Source organism: Hyla sarda, chromosome 11 (genome assembly GCF_029499605.1).
Source record: "Hyla sarda isolate aHylSar1 chromosome 11, aHylSar1.hap1, whole genome shotgun sequence".
In the NCBI taxonomy this organism is placed as follows: Eukaryota; Metazoa; Chordata; class Amphibia; order Anura; family Hylidae; genus Hyla; species Hyla sarda.
The window spans coordinates 49,180,309-49,201,710 of record NC_079199.1 but is presented as its reverse complement, the minus strand read 5'-3'; the positions used below and the strand labels follow the sequence as shown (position 1 = coordinate 49,201,710).

At 43.5% G+C, this 21,402-nt stretch overlaps 1 protein-coding gene across 11 annotated transcripts; it reads right to left on the bottom strand.

Annotated features, from left to right (window-relative positions):
* Nucleotides 1–1,923: 1,923 nt before the first annotated feature.
* Nucleotides 1,924–14,676, bottom strand: CDCA4 (cell division cycle associated 4). 11 transcript variants are annotated; one of them, XM_056546631.1, is made up of 6 exons: nt 14,272–14,597; nt 5,404–5,476; nt 5,016–5,079; nt 3,953–4,001; nt 3,602–3,839; nt 1,924–3,416 (listed from the first exon to the last, which is right to left on the bottom strand). In XM_056546631.1, exon 6 carries the CDS (start codon nt 3,408–3,410, stop codon nt 2,670–2,672), a length of 741 nt encoding a protein of 246 aa, XP_056402606.1. In that variant the 5' UTR covers nt 3,411–3,416; nt 3,602–3,839; nt 3,953–4,001; nt 5,016–5,079; nt 5,404–5,476; nt 14,272–14,597; the 3' UTR covers nt 1,924–2,669. The 11 variants fall into 11 exon arrangements, 10 of the variants coding, with proteins under 10 accessions (XP_056402606.1, XP_056402602.1, XP_056402605.1 ...); XM_056546627.1 differs by having other exon boundaries at nt 3,953–4,098; nt 5,421–5,476; XM_056546630.1 differs by having other exon boundaries at nt 5,421–5,476.
* Between the last annotated feature and the right edge of the window lie 6,726 nt (nt 14,677–21,402).

Genomic DNA, 21,402 nt, shown 5'->3' with positions numbered 1-21,402 from the left:
ATAAAGAGATAGCATATTTTAGAATGTCAAACTACACAGTGTGAACAAGAAATTAGGCCCAGTTTATACGTGTGGTAGTATCCAAAAACAAGTGTTTTTGGGTATATGTAAATGATTAAGTATGCAAATCAGCTCTCCTTGACAAGGAAGTAACCCCTTAGGTAACTATCCTATAAGCCAATGTCTAACCCATTAACGGGGTTATCCAGGGTCAGAAAAGCAGAGCCGATTTCTTAAAAAAAACAGCAACGCTCCTGTCCTCAGTTTGAGTGTGATATTGCAGCTCAGTTCTATTAAAGTGAATGGAGCCAAGTTGTAATGTCACACAGGACCTGAGGAAAGGTGTGGTGCCGTTTTTTTCTCTTTAAGAATTGAGCTCTGTTTATCTATTTGTCGATAACCCCTTTAAAGAGACATAATACAAGACAGGGTATATTAGACAAACCAGAGTTATCCATTTGTAGACAGCTTGAAAACTGGAAGAGCTGATATCCTTAGTTTCATGGTTCTTTGCAGGGATGGACACTGACTTACATAGTAGCAACCCATAGGTGTTACTAGAGGAGAGCTACATTACCTTCACAATACAAGACAACTCCTCTTCCTGGTAATTATTATGATGCCACTATTTGTGTGTCTGGAATGCGCCATTCATTTTGTGTTACGGTAATTACAATATACAGTAATAAAAAAATAAATATGGATTATGAAAAAAATATAAAGACTATATAAAATAAATACTGAAGATTAGTGTAACTAGAAAAAAAGTAACATACATAGATGTTATTTATGTAACAATACATTATCCTCTATGGCAGAAGTCTACAACTTGTAACTCTCCAGTAGCCAGTTGTTGGAAAAACAAGCTGAAAGATGTAGTTTCACAACACCGGAGAGCCCAAGTGGGGGACTATTGCATTATGGTGTAAGAATCCACAACTAGTTCCAAATATGGCCGGGATAGGAATAACAAAATCCATGTTTCACATACCGATGACATACATAGCTTACAGCAGTGGTGTCCAACTTGTGGCTCTTCAGCTGTTGCTAGACTACAACTCCCAGCATAACTGGACAGCTATTGGCTGTTTGGAAATGTAGTTTTGCAGCATCTTAAGTCTCTTAGGTTGTAAACCACTGGTTGAGAGTAAAAGTCCCCAACCAATAGCTCCGTGGCTGCTGTGAATCTACAACTGCCAGTATACCAGGGGCTGAAGTTTAACAATAGCTGGAGATCACTGGTTTACAGCTTTAATAATTTAACATACGTATTAAATACAGGACCATAAGAAAGATGAGTGAAGACCTAGACATTTGGGGGCACTTCATTACAAAATGAAGGAGTGGGAAATTATTTTTTTATTTATTTCGCAAACTATCCTTAAAAAAAAGGTAGAAAAAAAAAATTCACCTTATATCTAGGTCATAAACGTGGAGGGAAAATATAGCTTCCTTCTTCAAAATACAGTCCATGAACAAGAGTGATGCTCTATCCAGTATTAATGGGGTACTCCCGTGGAAAACTTTTTTTTATTTTTAAATCAACTGGTACCAGAAAGTTAAACAGATTTGTAAATCACTTCTATTAAATCTTAATCCTTCCAGTACTTTTTAGGGGCTGAATACTAAAGAGGAAATGCTTTTCTTTTTGGATTTCTCTTCTGTCACGACCACAGTGGTCTCTGCTGACCTCTGCTGTCCATTTTAGGAACTGTCCAGAGCTGGAGAAAATCCCCACAGCAAACATATGCTGCTCTGGACAGTTCCTAAAATGGACAGCAGAGAGCACTGTGGCCATGACATCAGGAAATGCATTTCTTTTTTTGGATTTTCTCTTTAGTATACAGTCCCTAAAAAGTACTGGAAGGATTAAGATTTTTTAATAGAAGTGATTTACAAATCTGTTTAACTTTCTGGCACAAGTTGATTTAAAAAAAAAAAAAAAAAAGTTTTCCATGGGAGTACCCCTTTAAAGCTTAGCCCCATGAAACTGAGCTGCAATACTGCGCACAGTCTGTTGACACGAATGGCACTGTTTTTAGAATAAAGCACTCTTTTGTTCCCCCCTACCCCAATCTTATACATGCCATTTAAAAGTTGTCACCCCTAGACTGAAACTTATCTGTGGGGGTCTAACAAATATGAGAATTGTTTGTCCTTTGTTACTACAATGAATGAAGCAGCAGTGTGCAAACTCTGCCACCCTGAAGAGGGTGAATAAGGGACCCCTGTTCTGATAATCCAATGGGCCTTAGTGCTCAGACCCCCAATGATCAGATACTTATCACCTATCTTGTAAATGGGTGATAAGTTTTTCTCTTGGGATAACTCTTTTAATGGCACAATAGTAGTAAAACTCAAGGATGCTGCAAACAAAATCTTGTAAGAGACTGGTTTGTATAATACAAAGAATTTAGAATAAGCAGCATTTCCTCTACAGAGGTTGCTACCAACCTTATCTAAACTCTTAAATGACAAGTGTGCCTAGCTGGGTACCAACTCCTTGTGGAAAGGCAACCGTGTTTGTTGCTACTTAGCTTTTCCAGATATAACTAAGGATCAGCTGAAATAATCTGGCATGACAGAATCTCAAGAGGATGCCAAGTGGAAATGCTCTGTAACCAAACTATAGTTCAAAAACATAATTGTGTAAACTGCAAAACCCATCTTCAAGATTCTACAAGAATCTCCACAATATGATCAATCTCATTGAGCTCAGCCTTGCAGTGAGTGGGTGCAGCTGACGGAGATAAGTTCTCAAGCATATCACAGTGTCCCAGCTTAGAATTTCCCATCATCCCCGTCAGCACAGTATCCAGGTCGTAATAAGAAGTATCAACTTCAGAAAATAAGTCTTCCATGGAATTTGTATTTCTACTTTCCAAGTTTTCAAATATATGGTCTAAGGATTTTTGAAGATTGGCTCTATTTTCCTGTGGACCTTCAATCTCCCAGAAGCCAGGTGAACCGTTCTGCACCGCTTTCACCGAAGTGACTGTCGCTAAATCGTCAATCTCCTGAGTATCTTGAACCTCTAATTCTTCGCTGTACGTAATATAGGTGTCATCGATGTGTTTCTCTTCTGACTGATCCTTAGAGGAACGACACAGAATCTCTGTCGAAACAAGACGATCTAAAGGAGCAGGATGCTCTGTTTGGTGAGCATGGAAAAACTGCCAGCTGCCATCTTGAGTCATTTCCTCTTGTATCTGCCTTACTGTGTTGGCAATAAGGACCGAACGGCAGAGATTTGGTTCTACCAACATGTGGCACAGTTGAAGCTTCACTAGGGACATGTCCAGCATTGACTGACGCTCTAGAGTATAAGAAGGAAGAGTCTTTAAGTCGACCAAGGATCCATCAATCACTTCTGGATCTAAGCATTTTCTCTTAATTCCTCGAGTAAACATGGTGTCCTGTAAGGGTGGAAACAGAACAGAACTGGTATAAATGAAAGATCAGAGCAGCAGATTGTTACAACCATCATTGCTATGGACACACAAAAGCTCAATCTTCGTTAGAAAAGTAGACTTATACAGAGACGAAGCACGATTATAGATAGGCTGCCATTGCAGTCACAACCACTGAAATAAACGTATACCTCTTTAGAAGGCAATTACAATGTTTTCTTCGTGTGTGTACAGCGGCACATTGAAGTAAAGAAAAGTGGCATACAACTTTGGTCCTGTTCATTTCTAGGCCAATGATAAATATAGTCTGCACTGGAGAATGCATGGCGCTTTAGAGATCCTTGATCCACTGCACAATAAAGCACTATGGATGGTCCTCATGTTTCTAAATGATAAAGCATCAGGAAACGCCAGAGACTTAACTCTGCACTGCACAGAAAATGAAAATAGACCAGTTAGTGAAAGAGACCTTTAGGAAAAAAATACAATAAGCAACATAAAAGAGCAATACCACCATCTGGCTGCTGCTTACAGAAACTTACATGTGCTCCCATTTTCAAGACTCCCACTCATTTCAGTGGTTGGGCACCTCTATAATGAAACAAGAGACCTATTCAAGAGCAGGAACCACTTATTCCAGAAAACAATCAGGATGCCAGCTGGTGGTTCTCCAATAATCTTAAAGTCCCTATCATTTATAAAAAAAATAAAAAAACAACACAACACATGTCACAGGGACATGTGAAAAGTTTTAAATCATTCAGGTTCTCAGTGCCAAGACCTCCACTCATCATTAGAACATGTGTGGGGGGGGGGGGGGGGGGAGGACATGGTTATGCACTTTATTCCCCAAGGCTCAGCTATCTCCCTCTACCTTCATTAGACTGCACCCTCAACTTATAAATGAGCCTATCTAGTGAAGCCGGACAGAGACCCAGCCCCTAACTTGGCTATACATTTTTGACAACTATTTCTGATCTCCCCCCCCCCCATAATGTACACGCATGATTGGCGGGCTATGCATGTTTTCTGAATGGAAAGAAAGTTGCTGTCCTACGACTACTCTGGTGCCTGCTTATCTCCTAGAGATCAAAGGATGGGCTATAGCAAAATCCAACGTGCCCAACTATTCTCTTCACTGACATGGCCAAGCCATCGGCACTATGGAAAACTCTTTACTATTAGGCTTTTACTTAACTATAAATTCTAATTTATTTTCTTTATTCCTTAGAATCTGTTCTGCAAAACAATTTTACACAAAGCCAGACAATGGCCTGACATAGCTTCGTCGATGACATCACGGAGATAAGATAAATGATTGTCATTATTTCTGACAGCTGAAATAATTCAGGGCCCTAGTAAAGTAGCAGGTCTAGCTGAAAGCCGTAGCCTGAGGGGGCTTTTTGTTACAATGGAGAAGGGAAGCTTTGATGGTCCAGTGCGGAGGATAAGGTTTCAGTATCTGTTAACAGATAAGCAAATTAATCACAGGACAAATGCAATTCCTACACTCTAATGTGTTCACTTAATATAAAAAAAAAAATACAAGATTAATAGGTTTATAATCTATAAAAAGTGATAAACTGATATTTTCCACTGACTTACATCAGCTCCATAATCTCAGCTGACGGACGTTATGACGATTTCACTCAACTCAGGCTGCACTTTGCTGTATGTACAGATAGCAGAAGGAAAGAAAAATACAGTGATAGAAAGGAGTTTCGAGTTTTAATTAGATATGCACAAGTCTCATGCACATGGCGGAATACATTTCTATTACATGTCAGGATGCAGGAAATTACTTCATAGACTCACTGACTCCCAAGTACATCATGGTTTTGCTTTCTATTTACAAATCCCCTGATTTGACATAAATCACCATCATAAAATGTACATGCAATATACTCAATTATGCAATATAACATATGTAGAAGTATTAGGATTGCTTTTAATTCATTGACAGGAAAAATAAATCATGGTGGAGTACATTTACCTTACCACCATGGTTACCTGATGGGTTGCATCAATGGACTGCACATCAGCACACACAGGAACAGGAGGGACCCCTATAAACATTTTTATACTGGTTTAGCTACTCAGACACACACAAATAGACAATGACCTCATTAGAAGCCATTTTTAATGGAATATAAAGAGAACTCTACAGGGGATCTACCAGAAATCGCTTATCTCCTCTATATACAGTTAGCCTAATTGTATGCCTATTGCAAGTATGCACATAAATGGATGGGGTGGAGGAGAGGCATTCCGCTCGCTTATTCCTCTCCAATTCATTCAGCAGTGCCAAACCCCATTGATTTGAATTGAATTCCGCTACTCAGTTCACACTGAGAAATTTCCACATGCGAAATTCCAACACAGAATTCCGTTCTGCATGAAGAATGAACATGAGCATGTAGGTAGAAGGGAACAGAAAAAGAAAGGCGCTCTCTAAATGCAGCAGTTTCCCAGTAAATAAAATAAAAAGGTATATAGAAAACACAGGTGGGATTGCTCACTCACCTTTCAGTGTTGCGCAGCAGGCATCACACTGTGCGAGTATGTATACTCAAAAACGATCCTTGTAGCAGCCTTGCGTCCTGGTCCCGAACATCAGTGATGGTGGTCGTGCAGATTCAAGTAATGGAGAGGTATGTACCTTTCCTTGGTGAGGATCGCACAGCGGCGCTAGCAGGAGGCTGTCTTGTCAATTATGCACAGGAACAGCAGTAGTAAAACCAAACAGGTTTATTGGTAGGTATAAAATAAAATAAAAACAGGTACAGAGACAACGTGTTTCGCAAGGATCCCCTTGCTTCGTCAGGACCTGACAAAGCAAGGGGATCCTTGCGAAACGCGTTGTCTGTACCTGTTTTTATTTTATTTTATACCTACCAATAAACCTGTTTGTTTTTACTACTGCTGTTCCTGTGCATAATTGACAAGACAGCCTCCTGCTAGCGCCGCTGTGCGATCCTCACCAAGGAAAGGTACATACCTCTCCTTTACTTGAAGAATGAACATGTTCTTTCTTCATGCAGAATCCGCGTCTAAATTCCCATAGACCGCAATGTTAATTTTTTTTCCGCCAGATGCGTTTTCGCACGGAATTTGCTTGAAGAAAAAAAATTATTCTGCAGCGATTTCATGTGAGAATTCCTCAGTGTGAACATACCCTTCCATGGACAAAAACAATTGATATGTTCTATTTACTATAAAGCTGCAAGCGATTGTGCATCACACATTCTATAAGCATACCTTGAATGTGGAAATTGAAGACAGTCGGCATTCCCTAACCCCATAACCTACTGTAAGGCTGCAGTGTTTACATGCTGCCCGGGTACTGCCTTTAGTAACACTTCACTCCCCTCCATAATAGTTTTCTACACTTGAAGCTGTAGCTCTGAGCAGTAGACAGCACTGTTGGCTTTTTACGAGGTGGGATCTGTCATCTTTCCTACAGCCAATCACGGATTCAGATCACATGTGACATAAAGCAGAGCCACTGTTCCTAGAAAAACTGCATTATATAAGTCTTCTAAATAGGGACAAGCCTATATAGCAAGAACAGGGAGTGGAAAAACTGTTCAGATCATAGAGCTTATACAAAGAGAAAAGAGAGGATTTACAAACTAAACCCATATTCACACTGGGAAATCCACTGGGACACCTACATATTAGAACTTGGAATTACCAGCATAGGAAGTAGTTAGCCCAAAATGAAAGTAGAACTACTTGTAAAGAAAAAAAGGCATAGGAACAAAGAAAGTAGATATGTAGAATTGGGTAAATGAAACATGGTCTAGAAAACCTGTACCAACACCATTGTCAATTACTGACAATTGATATCAATACCAGGGTATACATTGTATAAATGAGATGTTCTGCAATGTTCTGAACATGCAACATTCTTCCAATATCTCTGCTTTCTTTCAGTAACTTAACACTCCTCATAGCTGATCCAATCTTAACCAGTCCACGCAATCTCCAGTTTATAGACTGCAGCACAGGAGAGAGGCGTCATTGATTTCAAGTGTTTGCTTGAGATCCATTACCAGGTGTATAAAATCCAGCATCTACCAATGCAGATGCCTTTACAAACATCTGTAAAAGAATGGGTCATTCTCAAGCTCACCGAATCCAAGCACAGTGCTGTAATAGGAGCCATTGCTAGAACAAGTCAGTTCTTGAAATGTCTTCCCTCCTTAATCTACTACTATCAGCCGTGAGCGGTATTATTTCGAAGTGGAAGTGACCAAAAAATATTGTAACTCCATGATAAAGAGACCACCAAGTGCAGAGGTGGGGTTCCCGAGTGCAGAGGTGCATAAATGCCGTCAACACTCTAGACTCAACTGCAGAGACCAAACCTCATCTGGCCAAGCATGGGATGAAGCGGTGTAAAGCTCACCACCACTGGTCTCTGGAGCGTAGTTTGTGGAGGGATGGATCTCACTTCTTTATCTGCCATCTGATGGATGAGTTTGGGTTAGGTGAAAACTAAGAGAATGTTACCTGCCTGACTGCATTGTGCCAGCTGTAAAGTTTAATGGAGGATGGACATTAATGGTTTTTTTCCCCAGGAGTTGGCCAAGACCTTAGTTCCAGTGAAAGGAAATCTGTCACCAGTGTTACCTGCACTAACCTGTCAATACTGATAGATAATGCAGGTGACACGGATGACAACTGTACTCACCTTGTCCCGTTCCGTGGTGGGGGATCTCCGGTAATCTTGTAAATTAAGCTTCAGCTGCGGCCAGGCTTGGGGCACGGGCGGAGCTTAGTGACGTCACTGCTGCAAGACCCATAAAGCAGCAGCGGCTTGAGGCATGGGTGGAGCTTAGTGACATCACCGCTGCAGCTCCCTGCTGGGTCCCACTGCTAGAGAACCGCAGCGGTGACGTCACTTAGCTCCAACCTTGCCCCAAGCAGGACCGGAGCTGAAGCTTAACGGAGATTCCCACCACGGAAAGGAACGAGGTAAATACCGTTGTCATCAGTGTCACCTGAACTGGTTAGTGCAGGTGACACTGGTGACAGATTTCCTTTAACCCCTTAAGGACCAGGCCAATTTTCACTGTAGGACCAGAGAGTTTTTTGCACATCTGACCACTTTCACTTTAAGCCTTAATAACTCTGGAATGCTTTTACCTTTGACTCAGATTGTTTTTTCGTGACATATTCTACTTTATGTTAGTGGTAAAATGTTGTCCATACTTGCATATTTTATTAAAAAAATGAAAACATTTTTTTTCTAACTTTGAAGCTCTCTGCTTGTAAGGAAAATAGACATTCCAAATAAATTATATTTTGATTCACAAATACAATATGTCTACTTTATGTTTGCATCATAAAGTTGACATGTTTTTACTCTTGGAAGACATCAGAGGGCTTCAAAGTTCAGCAGCAATTTTCCACTTTTTCAAAAAAAAAATCTAAATCGGAATTTTTCATGGACCAGTTCAGGTTTCAAATGGATTTGAAGGGCCTTCTTATCAGAAATACCCCATAAAAGACCCCATTATAAAAACTGCACCCATCAAAGTATTCAAAATGACATTCAGTAAGTGTGGTAACCCTTTAGGTGTTTCACAGGAATAGCAAAAGGGAAAGGGGAAAATTCAAAACCTTCATTTTTTACACTGGCATGTTCTTGTATACCCAGTTTTTTGAATTTTTACAAGGGGTAAAAGGAGAAAAATCCTCTCAAAATTTGTAACCCAATTTCTCTTGAGTAAGAAAATACCTCATATGTGTATGTCAAGTGTTCGGCGGGTGCACTAGAGGGCTCAGAAGGGAAGGAGCGACAATGGGATTTTGGATAGTGAGTTTTTCTGAAATGGTTTTTGGGGGGCATGTCACATTTAGGAAGCCCCTATGGTGCCAGAGCAGCAGAAAACCCCCCACATGGCATACCATTTTGGAAACCACACCCCCCAAGGCACATAACAAGGGGTCTAGTGAGCCTTAACAACTCACAGGTGTTTGACAACTTTACGTTAAAGTCTGATGTGTAAATGAAAAAAAAAAAATTTCACTAAAGTGCAGTTTTTCCCCCAAATTTACAATTTTTTTATAAAGGGTAATAGGAGAAAATGACCCCCAAAATTTGTAACCCCATTTCTTCTGAGTATGGAAATACCCCATGTGTGGATGTCAAGTGCTCTAAGGGCACACTACAATGTTCAGAAGAGGAGGAGCGCCATTGAGCTTTTTGCAAAGAGATTTTGTTTGGAATGGAAGTCCGGGGCCATGTGCGTTTACAAAGCCCCCCGTGGTGCCAGAACAGTGGACCCCCCATGTGACCCATTTTGGAAACTACACTCCTCACAGAATTTATTAAGGGGTGCAGTGAGCATTTACACCCCACTGGCGTTTGACAGATCATTAGAACAGAGGGCTGAGCAAATGAAAAATTAAATTTTTCATTTTCACAAACCACTGTTCCAAAAATCTGTCAGACACCTGTGGGGTGTAAATGCTCACTGTACCCCTTATTACATTCCATGAGGGGTGTAGTTTCCAAAATGGGGTCACGTGGGGGGGTCCATTGTTCTGGCACTATGGGGGCTTTGTAAACACACGTGACCTTCAATTTTCTCTTCAAAAGCCCAATGTCGCTCCTTCTCTTCTGAGCATTGTAGTGCACCCGCAGAGCACTTTACATCCACATATGGGGTATGTTCTTACTCAGTATAAATGGGGTTACAAATTTTGGGGGGCTTTTTTTTTCCTATTTTCCCTTGTGAAAATGAAAATTTTTTGGTAACACCAGCATTCTAGTGAAATTTTTTTTTCTAATTTTCCCATCCAACTTTAACTAAAGTTTGGCAGCCCTGTGGGCTCACTATACCCCATACCCCCCCCCCCTTGTTACGTTCCGTGAGGGGTGTAGCTTCCAAAATGGGGTCACATGTGGGTATTTATTTTTTTGCGATTAAGTCAGAGCCGCTGTAAAATCAGCCACCCCTGTGCAAATCACCAATTTAGGCCTTAAATGTACATAGTGCACTCTCCCTCCTGAGCCTTGTTGTGCGCCCGCAGAGCATTTTACGCCCACAAATGGGGTATTTCCGTACTCAGGAGAAATTGTGTTACAAATTTTGGGGGTCTTTTTTTTCCCCTTTTACCTCTTGTGAAAATAAAAAGTATGGTGCAACACCAGCATGTTAGTGTAAAATGTTTTCTTTTTTTAAACTAACAGGCTGGTTTAGCCCCCAACTTTTCCTTTTCATAAGGGGTGAAAGGAGAAAAAGACCCCCAAATTTGTACGGAAATACCCCATATGTGGCCCTAAACTGTTTCCTTGAAATACGACAGGGCTCTGAAGTGAGAGAGAGCCATATGCATTTGAGGACTAAATTTGGGATTGCATAGGGGTGGACCTAGGGGTATTCTATACCAATGATACCCAAACAGGGTGCCTCCAGCTGTTGCTAAACTCCCAGCATGCCTGGACAGTCAGTGCCTGTCCGTAAATGCTGGGAGTCGTTGTTTTGTAACAGCTGCATTTTTATTTGGGGGGGGGGGGGGCAGTGTAAGGGGGTGTATATATTGTGTTTTACCCTTTATTAAGTGTTAGTGTAGTGTTTTTAGGGTACATTCACACAGGCAAGTTTCCCGCTAGGAGTTTGCAGCAGCTCGTACTTGAAGCAGGAAACTAACTGTAAACTCACCCGTGTGAATGTACCCTGTACATTCACATGTGGGGGGGGTTTCAACTCCCAGCATGTACTGACAGACCGTGCATGCTTGGAGTTTTACTTTTGCAACAGCTGGAGGCACACTGGTTGGAAAACCTTCAGGTTCTGTTACCTAACTCAGTATTTTCCAACCAGTGTGCCTCCAGCTGTTGCAAAACTACAACTCCCAGCATGTACTGATCGCCGAACAGAATGATGGGAGAAGTAGTTGTGCAACAGCTGGAGGCATGCAACTACAACTCCCAACATGCTGAGACAGCTGTTTGGGCATGCTGGGATTTGTAGTTTTGCAAGATCTGGAGGGCCACAGTTTAGAGATCACTGCACAGTGATCTGCAAACTGTAGCCCTCCAGCTGTTGCAAAACTACAAATCCCAGCATGCCCAAACAGCTGTCTGGGCATGCTGGGAGTTGTAGTTTTGCAAAATCTGGAAGGCTCAGACTGTAGCCCTCCAGATGTTTCTAGGCAACTCGCCATCGTCCGTAGGATCCAGCCGCATGACATCGCCGCCCGCCGATCACCGCCCGCTGCCGTCAGATGGGTAAGTGGACTTCGGTGCCGATCCTCTGTCTGTTTCCCCATTCTGCCCTGCCTATTGTGGATGGGAAGAACGGGGAATCCGAAACTTAACCCCCCCCCCCCCCATCTGCTATTGGTTATTGCTTCTAGACGACCAATAGCAGGGATAGGAGGGGTGGCACTTGCGCGGGGTGACTGCTGATCAATATCAGCAGTCACCCCGGTTCGGTCCCCGCCAGGCACGCGGCAGGGACCAAAATTCCCACGGACGCATGCGTACATCCTTGGTTCTTAAAGGAAAACTGTAGTGGAACACTTTTATATATTCCCGTGCCCGGGCCTCGAAAACAAACAAAATATACTTATACATAACTTCCTACGAGCCCCCGTTGGTCCGGCACAGGCCTCATGGTCCGGCAGTGCTGACCTCAATCCACTTCCTGGGGATGGGGACACCGCAGAGCCGTCAGCATATCACCGGCCGTATCGATGTCCCGCCCCAGCCTGTGATAGGCTGAGCCCACTGTCATGTAAGGAGCTCTGGCCGGCTTCTCACATGACAGTGGGCTCAGCCTATCACAGGCCGGGGCGGGACATAGCTGCGGCCGGTGATATGCCGACAGCTCTGCGGCGTCCCCATCCCCAGGAAGTGGAATGAGGTCAGCACTGCCGGACCATGAGGCCTGTGACGGACCAACGGGGGCTCATAGGAAGGTATGTTAGTTTATTGTGTTTATTTTTGAGGCCCGGGCATATATAAGTGTTCCACTACAATTGTCTTTCAAATACCAGGTAGCTTAGACGTACACGTACGTCCTTGGTCCTTAAGGGGTTAAAGTGTGTCACTTATCTACACTTATGACATGTTGTACAGATATGTTAAAGGCTTTTAGCACACCAAGTGTCCCAAGATCCTCTGTGATCATAATAGCCAACTAAAGCACACCGCACCACGCTGCTTCACTCCAGGATCAGCTCGCCAGATCTGACTAATTTACTTCATTGACTATAATGGAGTGAATATGTCAACTGGTTTACTCTCTATAGTAGCGAGTCTTAGGACTGAGACCCAGAGTGATCTAAACTTTTGACATGTCCAAAGTTTATATTAATGACAGTAATACTTTAATGCCTTTGCTTATCAAGACATTGAGTACAATTGTAGCTTTCTATTTTGTTGAAACAGTTAAATAGTACCTGTCATCAAGTATAAGTTTTTATATAGTATTCCTTATGTAAAAAGAAGTCTTGTTGCAATATATGTTCGTTAACAAAAAAGAATATTTATATCAGTTTTTACTTTCCTAAAAAGTGAATATTTATATCAGTTTTTACCTTCCTAAAAAGTGTCCACTAGGGGTCACTCTTGCATAGTGTTTTTCAGGAGCTGCATAGGCCTAGGACCAGTGCTGGACGGGCACTGGTCCTTTTTGACAATCATGCAGGCGGAAGCGAGCGCTGTGCGCGCAGGGACATTATTACCTCCCCCTGCCCCTCACATATGCTATGTAGAGAAGGGTGCACGGCAGGCAGCACGCTCCGATGTCCCTTCTCTCTGTAGGCCTTGCTATCTGCATAACAGAGAGGAGGGGACTCACAGGCTGCCTGCCGTGATTGGCTCCCTATTCTATGCGCCACCAAGACCGAGCGCAGCATTGAACAGGGAAGGGCGGAAGCTTTACCATGCAGGCTTCATGTGACTTCACACCTGCCGGGTAACATCCCCCTGCAGCAGCTAAAGCAGTGAGTGAGCAGACTTTAGAAGGCTAAGTGATATGGACTCTGGATGACAAGGGGAACACAAATAGCAGATATGTTCCCCTGTTTACTTGGTGGCAGGTACTCTTTTACAGGTCCCTGCTCCACCATGACTGTGCCCCAGTACACACAGCAGGGTCCATAAATGCATGGTCTGGGGGGTCTGATTTGACTGGCTGCAGAGCCCTGACCTCAGCCCCACTGAAAACATTTGGGATGAACCAGAACAGAGATAGTGACCCAGGCCCCCTCCTCCAACATCGGTGTCTGACCTCACAAATGCTTCTCTGGTTCAATGAGCAAATATTCTCAGACCCTTCCACAGTCTTGGAGAAAATCTTCCAAGGAGGGTGGAGGCTGCTATACCTGCAAAGAAAGGTCCAGCTCCATATTACTGCCTATGGGTATAGGATGTCCTAACAGCTACTGTAGGTGGGCCATATAGTGTATTAGGTCAGGACAGAGATATTGAATATGGCATGAAATCTATCCATCAGAGGAATTGTATACATCTCTATAGCTATTCGTGCCCCAATATAGATTAGTCACATTATTATCAATTATACAACGAACAAGCTAGAACCCCTACAAAGCGCGGAGCAATAATGATGCAAGAGTCAGAATGAGCAGCAGAGGCTTCCGTAGTGACGTCACCACATAGCTGCCCGATGACTAGCGAGCGAGAAGGCGCCATTTTGTCGTCGCCCATTGTTACATCCTCGCACAACGTCGGTTACACAAAGTTACTAATTAAACTGAACGAAACCGAAGAAGCCTTTAATACCCGGAGAGTAGGAGCCGTAAGCGGAGCCGGGCCTCTAACAAAGCTTCACAGGCCCGGCCTCTTCCCTCTCCCCATCTCCTTCTCCGCCTTACTCACCGTGAGATGTCAGCCCGGCTCGCTGGAGAGCGGCATACACGGAGGCGGGTGGGGGCACGATTTCGGTTAGTAAAACCGCAGCGGTACTCGTACTCCCGTCAGGTTCCGGCAGCGTTTCCCGTCCCGCTCACTCCGCAGACACAAGAGGGAGAGAGGAAGCGGCGCGCGCCTGGCCCCGCCCTCTCCTGCTTCAGCCAATTGGAGGTCACCATGGATCTGAGGTCCACACCCCTCTGCTTCTTTGTGATTTGTCGAGAGGAATAGGCACTAGGTTCGAAACTCAGTGGGGAGGCAGAGCGGCTCCTGCCGTACAAAGGGCCATTGAGTGCATTGTGTCCCCTCAGAGCAGTGGCAGGGAGGATACACAAAGGAGGCCTTACTGTACAGTGCCTGAACCCTGCTTCACTTGTAGTGCCACCCAAGTTATATGTAGTTCACTTTCTTGTCTAAGCATGATGGGAGTTGTAGTTTTGCTACAGCTTTGAGCCTAATTCTTAACCCCTTAAGGACCCGGGGTTTTTCTGTTTTTGTATTTTCATTTTTTTCCTCCTTACCTTTAAAAAAATCATAACTCTTTCAATTTTGCACCTAAAAATCCATATTAGGGCTTATTTTTTGCGTCACCAATTATACTTTGTAATGAAATCAGTCATTTTACCCAAAAATCTACAGCGAAACGGAAAACCCAAAACATTGTGAGACAAAATTGAAAACAAAAAGCCATTTTTTAACTTTTGGGGGCTTCTGTTTCTGCGCAGTACATTTTTCGGTAATAATGACACCTTCACTTTTTTCTGTAGGTCCATACGATTAAAATGATACCCTACTTATCTAGGTTTGATTTTGTCGTACTTCTGGAGAAAATCATAACTACATGCAGGAAAATGTATATGTTTAAAATTGTAATTTTCTGACCCCTATAACTTTTTTTTATTTTTCCGCGTATGAGGGCTCATTTTTTGCGCCGTGATCTGAAGTTTTTAGCGGTACCATTTTTGTATTGATAGGACTTATTGATAACTTTTTATTCATTTTTTCATGATATAAAAAGTGACCAAAAATGCACTATGTTGGACTTTGGAATTTTTTGCGCGTACGCCATTGACCGTGCAGTTTAATTAACAATATATTTTTATAATTTGGACATTTCTGCATGCGGCAATACCACATATGTTTATTTTTATTTACACCATTTTGTTTTTTTTAATGGCAAAAGGGGGGTGATGCAAACTTTTATTAGGGAAGGGGTTAAATGATCTTTATTCACTTTTTTTTTTGCAGTGTTATAGCTCCCATAGGGGGCTATAACACCACACAATAACACCTGGCTATAACACCACACAATGATCTTTTACATTGATCAATGGTTTCTCATAGGAAACCATTGATCAATGATTATGCCGCTTGACTGCTCATGCCTGGATCTCAGGCACTGAGCAGTCATTCGGCGATCGGACACCAGGAGGCAGGTAAGGGGACCCTCCTGCTGTGTCACAGCTGTTCGGGATGCCGCAATTTTGCCACGGACATCCCAAACAGCCCCCTGAGCTAATAGGCAATGATTTACTTTCACTTTAGATGCGGCATTCAACTTTGAATGCCGTGTCTAAAGGGTTAACTGCAATCAGTACCACGGGCTATTAGCCACGGGTCACAGCCGTTGTTAGAGGTCGTGGCCCTGCGTTATAGAACAGAAGCGGACTCATGACGTTCCGGTACGTCATGGGTCCTGTAGGGTTAAAGTGTACCTGTTGTTAACAAAAACTTTTGATATAATGTAGAACTATTATATGTATATTTGTAGTATATACATTGATTAAAATATTTCTATATTTTTGGGTGAAAAAATGCTATCTCTGCAGCTATTGCCTCAGTGCACAGAGCCCTGCTTAGGCTACTTTCACACTGCCGTTGTGCCCGTCTTTAAACTGCTGTTAGGTTTGTTTGTTTGAAGCTTTCTGCTTGAAAGGAAAATAGACATACCTAATAAATTATATATTGATTCACATATACAATATGTCTATGGGCAAACTGTTGCAAAGCTGCAACTTTCAGCATGTCCTTACAGCCAAAGGGCATGCTGGCACATGTAGTTATGCAACAGCTGGAGGCACTACTGCAACTCCCAGCATGCCCTTTGGTAGTTTGTGCATGCTGGGGTTTTTAGTTATGCAACAGCTAGAGGCACACTTTTTCATAGAAAAAATGTGCCTCTAGCTGTTGCATAAATACAACCCCCCAACATGCACAAACTACCAAAGGGCATTCTGAGAGTTATAGTTGTTCCTTCTGCTGTTGCATAACAACTCCCAGCATGCCCTTTTGTGCATGCTGGGTGTTGTTGCTAAGCAACAGCAGGAGGCCATCCTTACCTCCTGCTGCTGCGTGATTATCCTCCTGCCTGTCGCCACTGTCTTCGCTACTGGGATCCGATCCCACCACCGATGGTGGGGATCGGGGCCCCCCACTCAGGTACAGACACCATGGCACCCGCTCTCGCCCTCTGGAGTAGGGGCAGAGCAGGTGCCGTAAGGGACACCCCCACAGCAGGAGTCCTGATTTGTCGGCCGGCAACAGCTGACGAATCAGGACGATTGTGAGGTGGCACCACCTCACTCCTGCTGCCAAAGGATGATAGGTGCTGTCTCAGACGGCACCTATCACCCTTTTTTTCTTGGTCACCGGGACCCAATTTACCTAGAATCGCCACAAATCGCCGATCTGAATTGATCTCAGGACCCCCCTAGGGGTTTGTATGGGGTGCCTGCTGAATGATTTCAGCAGGCATCCCTATCCTGTCCCCGCCCTGCGAGGGACCGGAATTCCCACGGGCGTACAGATAAGCCCTGGGTCCTTAAGTACCAGGACGTCAGGGCATAACTTTACGGCCTTGGTCCTTAAGGCGTTAACGGCCGTTATCAGGCCGGGGCACACCAGGCAATAATGAGTCCCAATGTATCCTATTAACTATAATGGGGTCTGTCAGGCGCCGTTATATTATAGCTGGAAAAAAAGGATGGCACATGCAGTAATTTCCCCCCCGCTTTCTCCCTGGCTCCACTGACGTCCATCACACTGCCGTGTCCTAAGGGCAGTGTGAAAGAAGCCTTATCCTCAGTGCACAGAGCCCTGCTTGTCCTCAGTGTAGAGACCTGCATGTCCTCAGTGTATAGAGCCCTGCTTGTCCTCAGTGTACAGACCCCTTCTTGTCCTCAGTGTACAGTGCCCTGCTTGTCCTCAGTGTACAGAGCCCTGCTTGTCCTCACTGCACAGAGCCCTGCTTGTCCTCACTGCTCAGAGCCCTGCTTGTTCTCAGGGTACAGAGCACTGCTTGTCCTCAGTACACATAGCTTTGCTTGTCCTCAGTACACATAGCTTGTCATCAATGTACAGAGCTCTGCTCATTCTCAATCTCCAAAAGGCATCAAATTACAGATTAGACATTCTTATAATATGTCAACAAAAGTTAGATTTTATTTCCATCATTTACACTTTCAAAATAACAGAAAACAAAAAAATGGTGTTAAATGGTTAACGAGGGCTTGTGGGGGAGTGTTTTTTATTTGTAATAATTTTTTTTTTAAAACCTGTTGTGTTTTTTTCTAACTTTACTTGACAGGATTAGTAGTGGAAGCTGTCTTATAGATGAAGTCCATTACTAAGCCGGGCTTAGCATTAGCCACAAAAGCAGCTAGCGCTAACCCCCAATTATTACCCCGGTACCCATGGCCACAGTGGTGCCGTGAAGAGCCGGTACCAACAGGCCCGGAGCATCAAAAATGGCGCTCCTGGGCCTAGGCAGTAACAGGCTGGCGTTATTTAGGCTGGGGAGGGCCAGTAACAATGGTCCTCGCCCACCCTGGTAACGTCAGGCTGTTACTATTTGGTTGGTATTTGGCTGAGAATAAAAATAGGGGGGACCCTATGCGTTTTTTTAAAATATTTAATTATTAATAAAAAAAAAAAAAAATGCATAGGGTCCCCTATGCCAACCAAATACCAACCAAACAGCAACAGCCTGACGTTACCAGGGTGGGCAAGGACCATTGTTATTGGCCCTCCCCAGCCTAAATAACGCCATCCTGTTACCGCCTAGGCCCAGGAGCGCCATTTTTGACGCTCCGGGCCTGTTGGTACCGGCTCTTCCCGACACCCCTGTGGCATTGGGTACTGGGGTAATAATTGGGGGTTAGCACTAGCTGTTTTTGTGGCTAACGCTAAGCCCGGCTTAGTAATAGACTCCGTCTATAAGACAGCTTCCTCTACTAAGCCTGTCGAGTAAAGTAAGGAAAAAACACAACAGGTTTAAAAAATAATTTATTACAAAAAACACTCCCCCACAGTACTCGTTAACCATTTTATTAAAATCAAACAAAGAAAGACGCTGGTCATCGAAGTTGTCCACCGAATCCGAAGGAGTCCACAGGATACACGGATCTGAAATGAGAAGAGAAAAAAAAAAACACAAAAAATGGGTTAGTACATTTATTATCACCTGCTCGCACATCTCCCGCCCCACACAACTACAACTCCCAGCATGCCCTTACAGTAAGGACATGCTGGGAGTTGTAGTTGTGTGGTGCAGGAGATGTGTGGGCAAGTGACAAGCTTGTCCCCTGCCCCCAGCTGCAGGACTACAACTCCCAGCATGCCCTTACGGACATGCTGGGAGTTGTAGTCCTGCAGCTGGGGGCAGAGGACAAGCTTTTCATTCGCCTGCACTGCACAACTACAACTCCGAGCATGTCCTTACAGTAAGGGCATGCTGGGAGTTGTAGTCCTGCAAAGGGAGACACACAGAGAGAGACACACACAAACACACACACACAGTCAGAGAGACACACAACACGCTCACAGACACACACACAGACAGAGTCACACACAGTCACACAAACAGTCACACACACAGAGTCACACACAGTCACACACACACACACACACACACACATAGAGTTACACACAGAGTCACACATACATAGTCACACACACACAGTCACACACAGATAGAGTAATTAAACGAATCCCTCCAAGGAACAAACCAGGATAGAGGCAGCGCACAGGACTTCAAAGGTAAAATGGTTTATTTACCCGGCATGCAACGCGTTTCGCTGGATAACCAGCTTCATCAGGCCTGATGCCTGATGAAGCTGGTTATCCAGCGAAACGCGTTGCATGCCGGGTAAATAAACCATTTTACCTTTGAAGTCCTGTGCGCTGCCTCTATCCTGGTTTGTTCCTTGGAGGGATCCGTTTAATTACTTCGCCTGTGTGTCCAGGAGCAGCTGCCGTTCTTCGCCCGTTGCAGGGTCACTTCACGCCTTCACCATAGTTGTACTTGGTCGCAGTACAACTATACTTGGTGAGCAAGTTTTCTTGTCTGTTTATATTATCTTTGCATTACGGTATCACACTAGGAGCGCTCTCCTTGTCTGTACACACAGATAGAGACAGACACACACACACACCGAATTTTGCCGTTTTCGTGCATTCGGGCCGTTCCGAATGCACGAAAACATTTTTTTGAATATTTCCGAATAGCAACGATAAAACGAATAGCAACATAACGAATGCATTCGTTATTCTCCGAATGCATGCGGTAAAAAAACGAATGCATTCGTTATCCGAAAACAAATGCATTAATTATTTACCGAATGCATGCGGTAAAAAAACAAAAGTGAAGAATTCTTTCTAATTTTTTATTGTTCCTTGTGCTACACTGTTTCTGACTGTTAGTTATTGTTTTACTGTTACTAGGGGGCCTCCAGCTGTTACAAAACTACAACACCCACCCAGCATGCGGCTGTCTGGGCATGCTTGGAGTTGTAGCTTTGCAACAGCTGGAGGAACACTTTGGCAAACACATGCATTCGCGCAATGCTTTTTAATTCATTTTCAAATTCCGCTGGCTTTTGTCAGAAATGGGTTACCAGGTCAATGACATGCATAGTAATTGCCGCGGGAACATTTTTCATTCATAAAACTGCAGGCTTAATTGGATAATTGACGTGTAGAACGCTTAGGACACCAAACATTCTACACTGCAATTATCCAATTAAGTCTGCGGTTTTATGAATGAAAAATGTTCCCGCGGCAATTACTATGCATGTCATTGACCTGGTAACCCATTTCTGACAAAAGCCAGCGGAATTTGAAAATGAATTAAAAAGCATTGCGCGAATGCATGTGTTAGCCAAAGTGTGCCTGCAGCTGTTGCAAAACTACAACTCCCAGCATGCCCAGACAGCCGCATGCTGGGTGGGTGTTGTAGTTTTGCAATAGTTTGATCGATGCGTTTGATTGTCGGGTGATTTATGTATAACATCATGTTATACATAAATCACCCGACAATCAAACACATCGATGAAACACATCAATCATTCATACAATATTCATTCATTCATTCATTCAACATTACATTATGTATTAATATAAATCACATAAAATTATATTATCTTACCTGTCTTCCAATGTTCCGATCTCTGCGGCTGCCCTCTTTTCCTGCACACACTCCCGATAATGGTCCCCTGCTTAAAAAAGATTTACCCGAATGTACCCGAATACTGAATGTATACGAAAAATAAAACCCACCCGAATACGAATGTATCCAAAAATAATCAAACCCAGACACCCGAATACCGAATGTATCCGAAAAAAATGAGCCCCGGACACCTGAATACTGAATGTATCCGAAAAAATTAACCCACCGGACACCCGAATACCGAATGTATCCGAAAGAAATTGAAACCTGGACACCCGAATACCGAATGTATTTGAAAATCAAAACTGAAAATATTACTGAACCCAAAAATTTATAAAAAACAAAACGAAACGAAGAGAAACAAAAATTTTTCTTCTGCACATGTCTACCATCCAGCGCAGCGCTCCTTCTCTCCGGGCGCTCTGCGAGTGACGACAGACTCCTATATCCCCTAATGTTATGTCAATTTTCCGGTCGGGTCCTGTGATTGGCTGCTGGTCCTGGCCAATCACAGGACCCAGCGGGAAATGTGAAATGACAGCAGCTCCTCATACGGCCTCCCCGCTACCCTCACTTAATAATGATGGGGACACTGATATATATCCCCCCCCTTGTCTCCCGCCCGAGCTGCTCAGCTCCCGCTGCTACAAGAC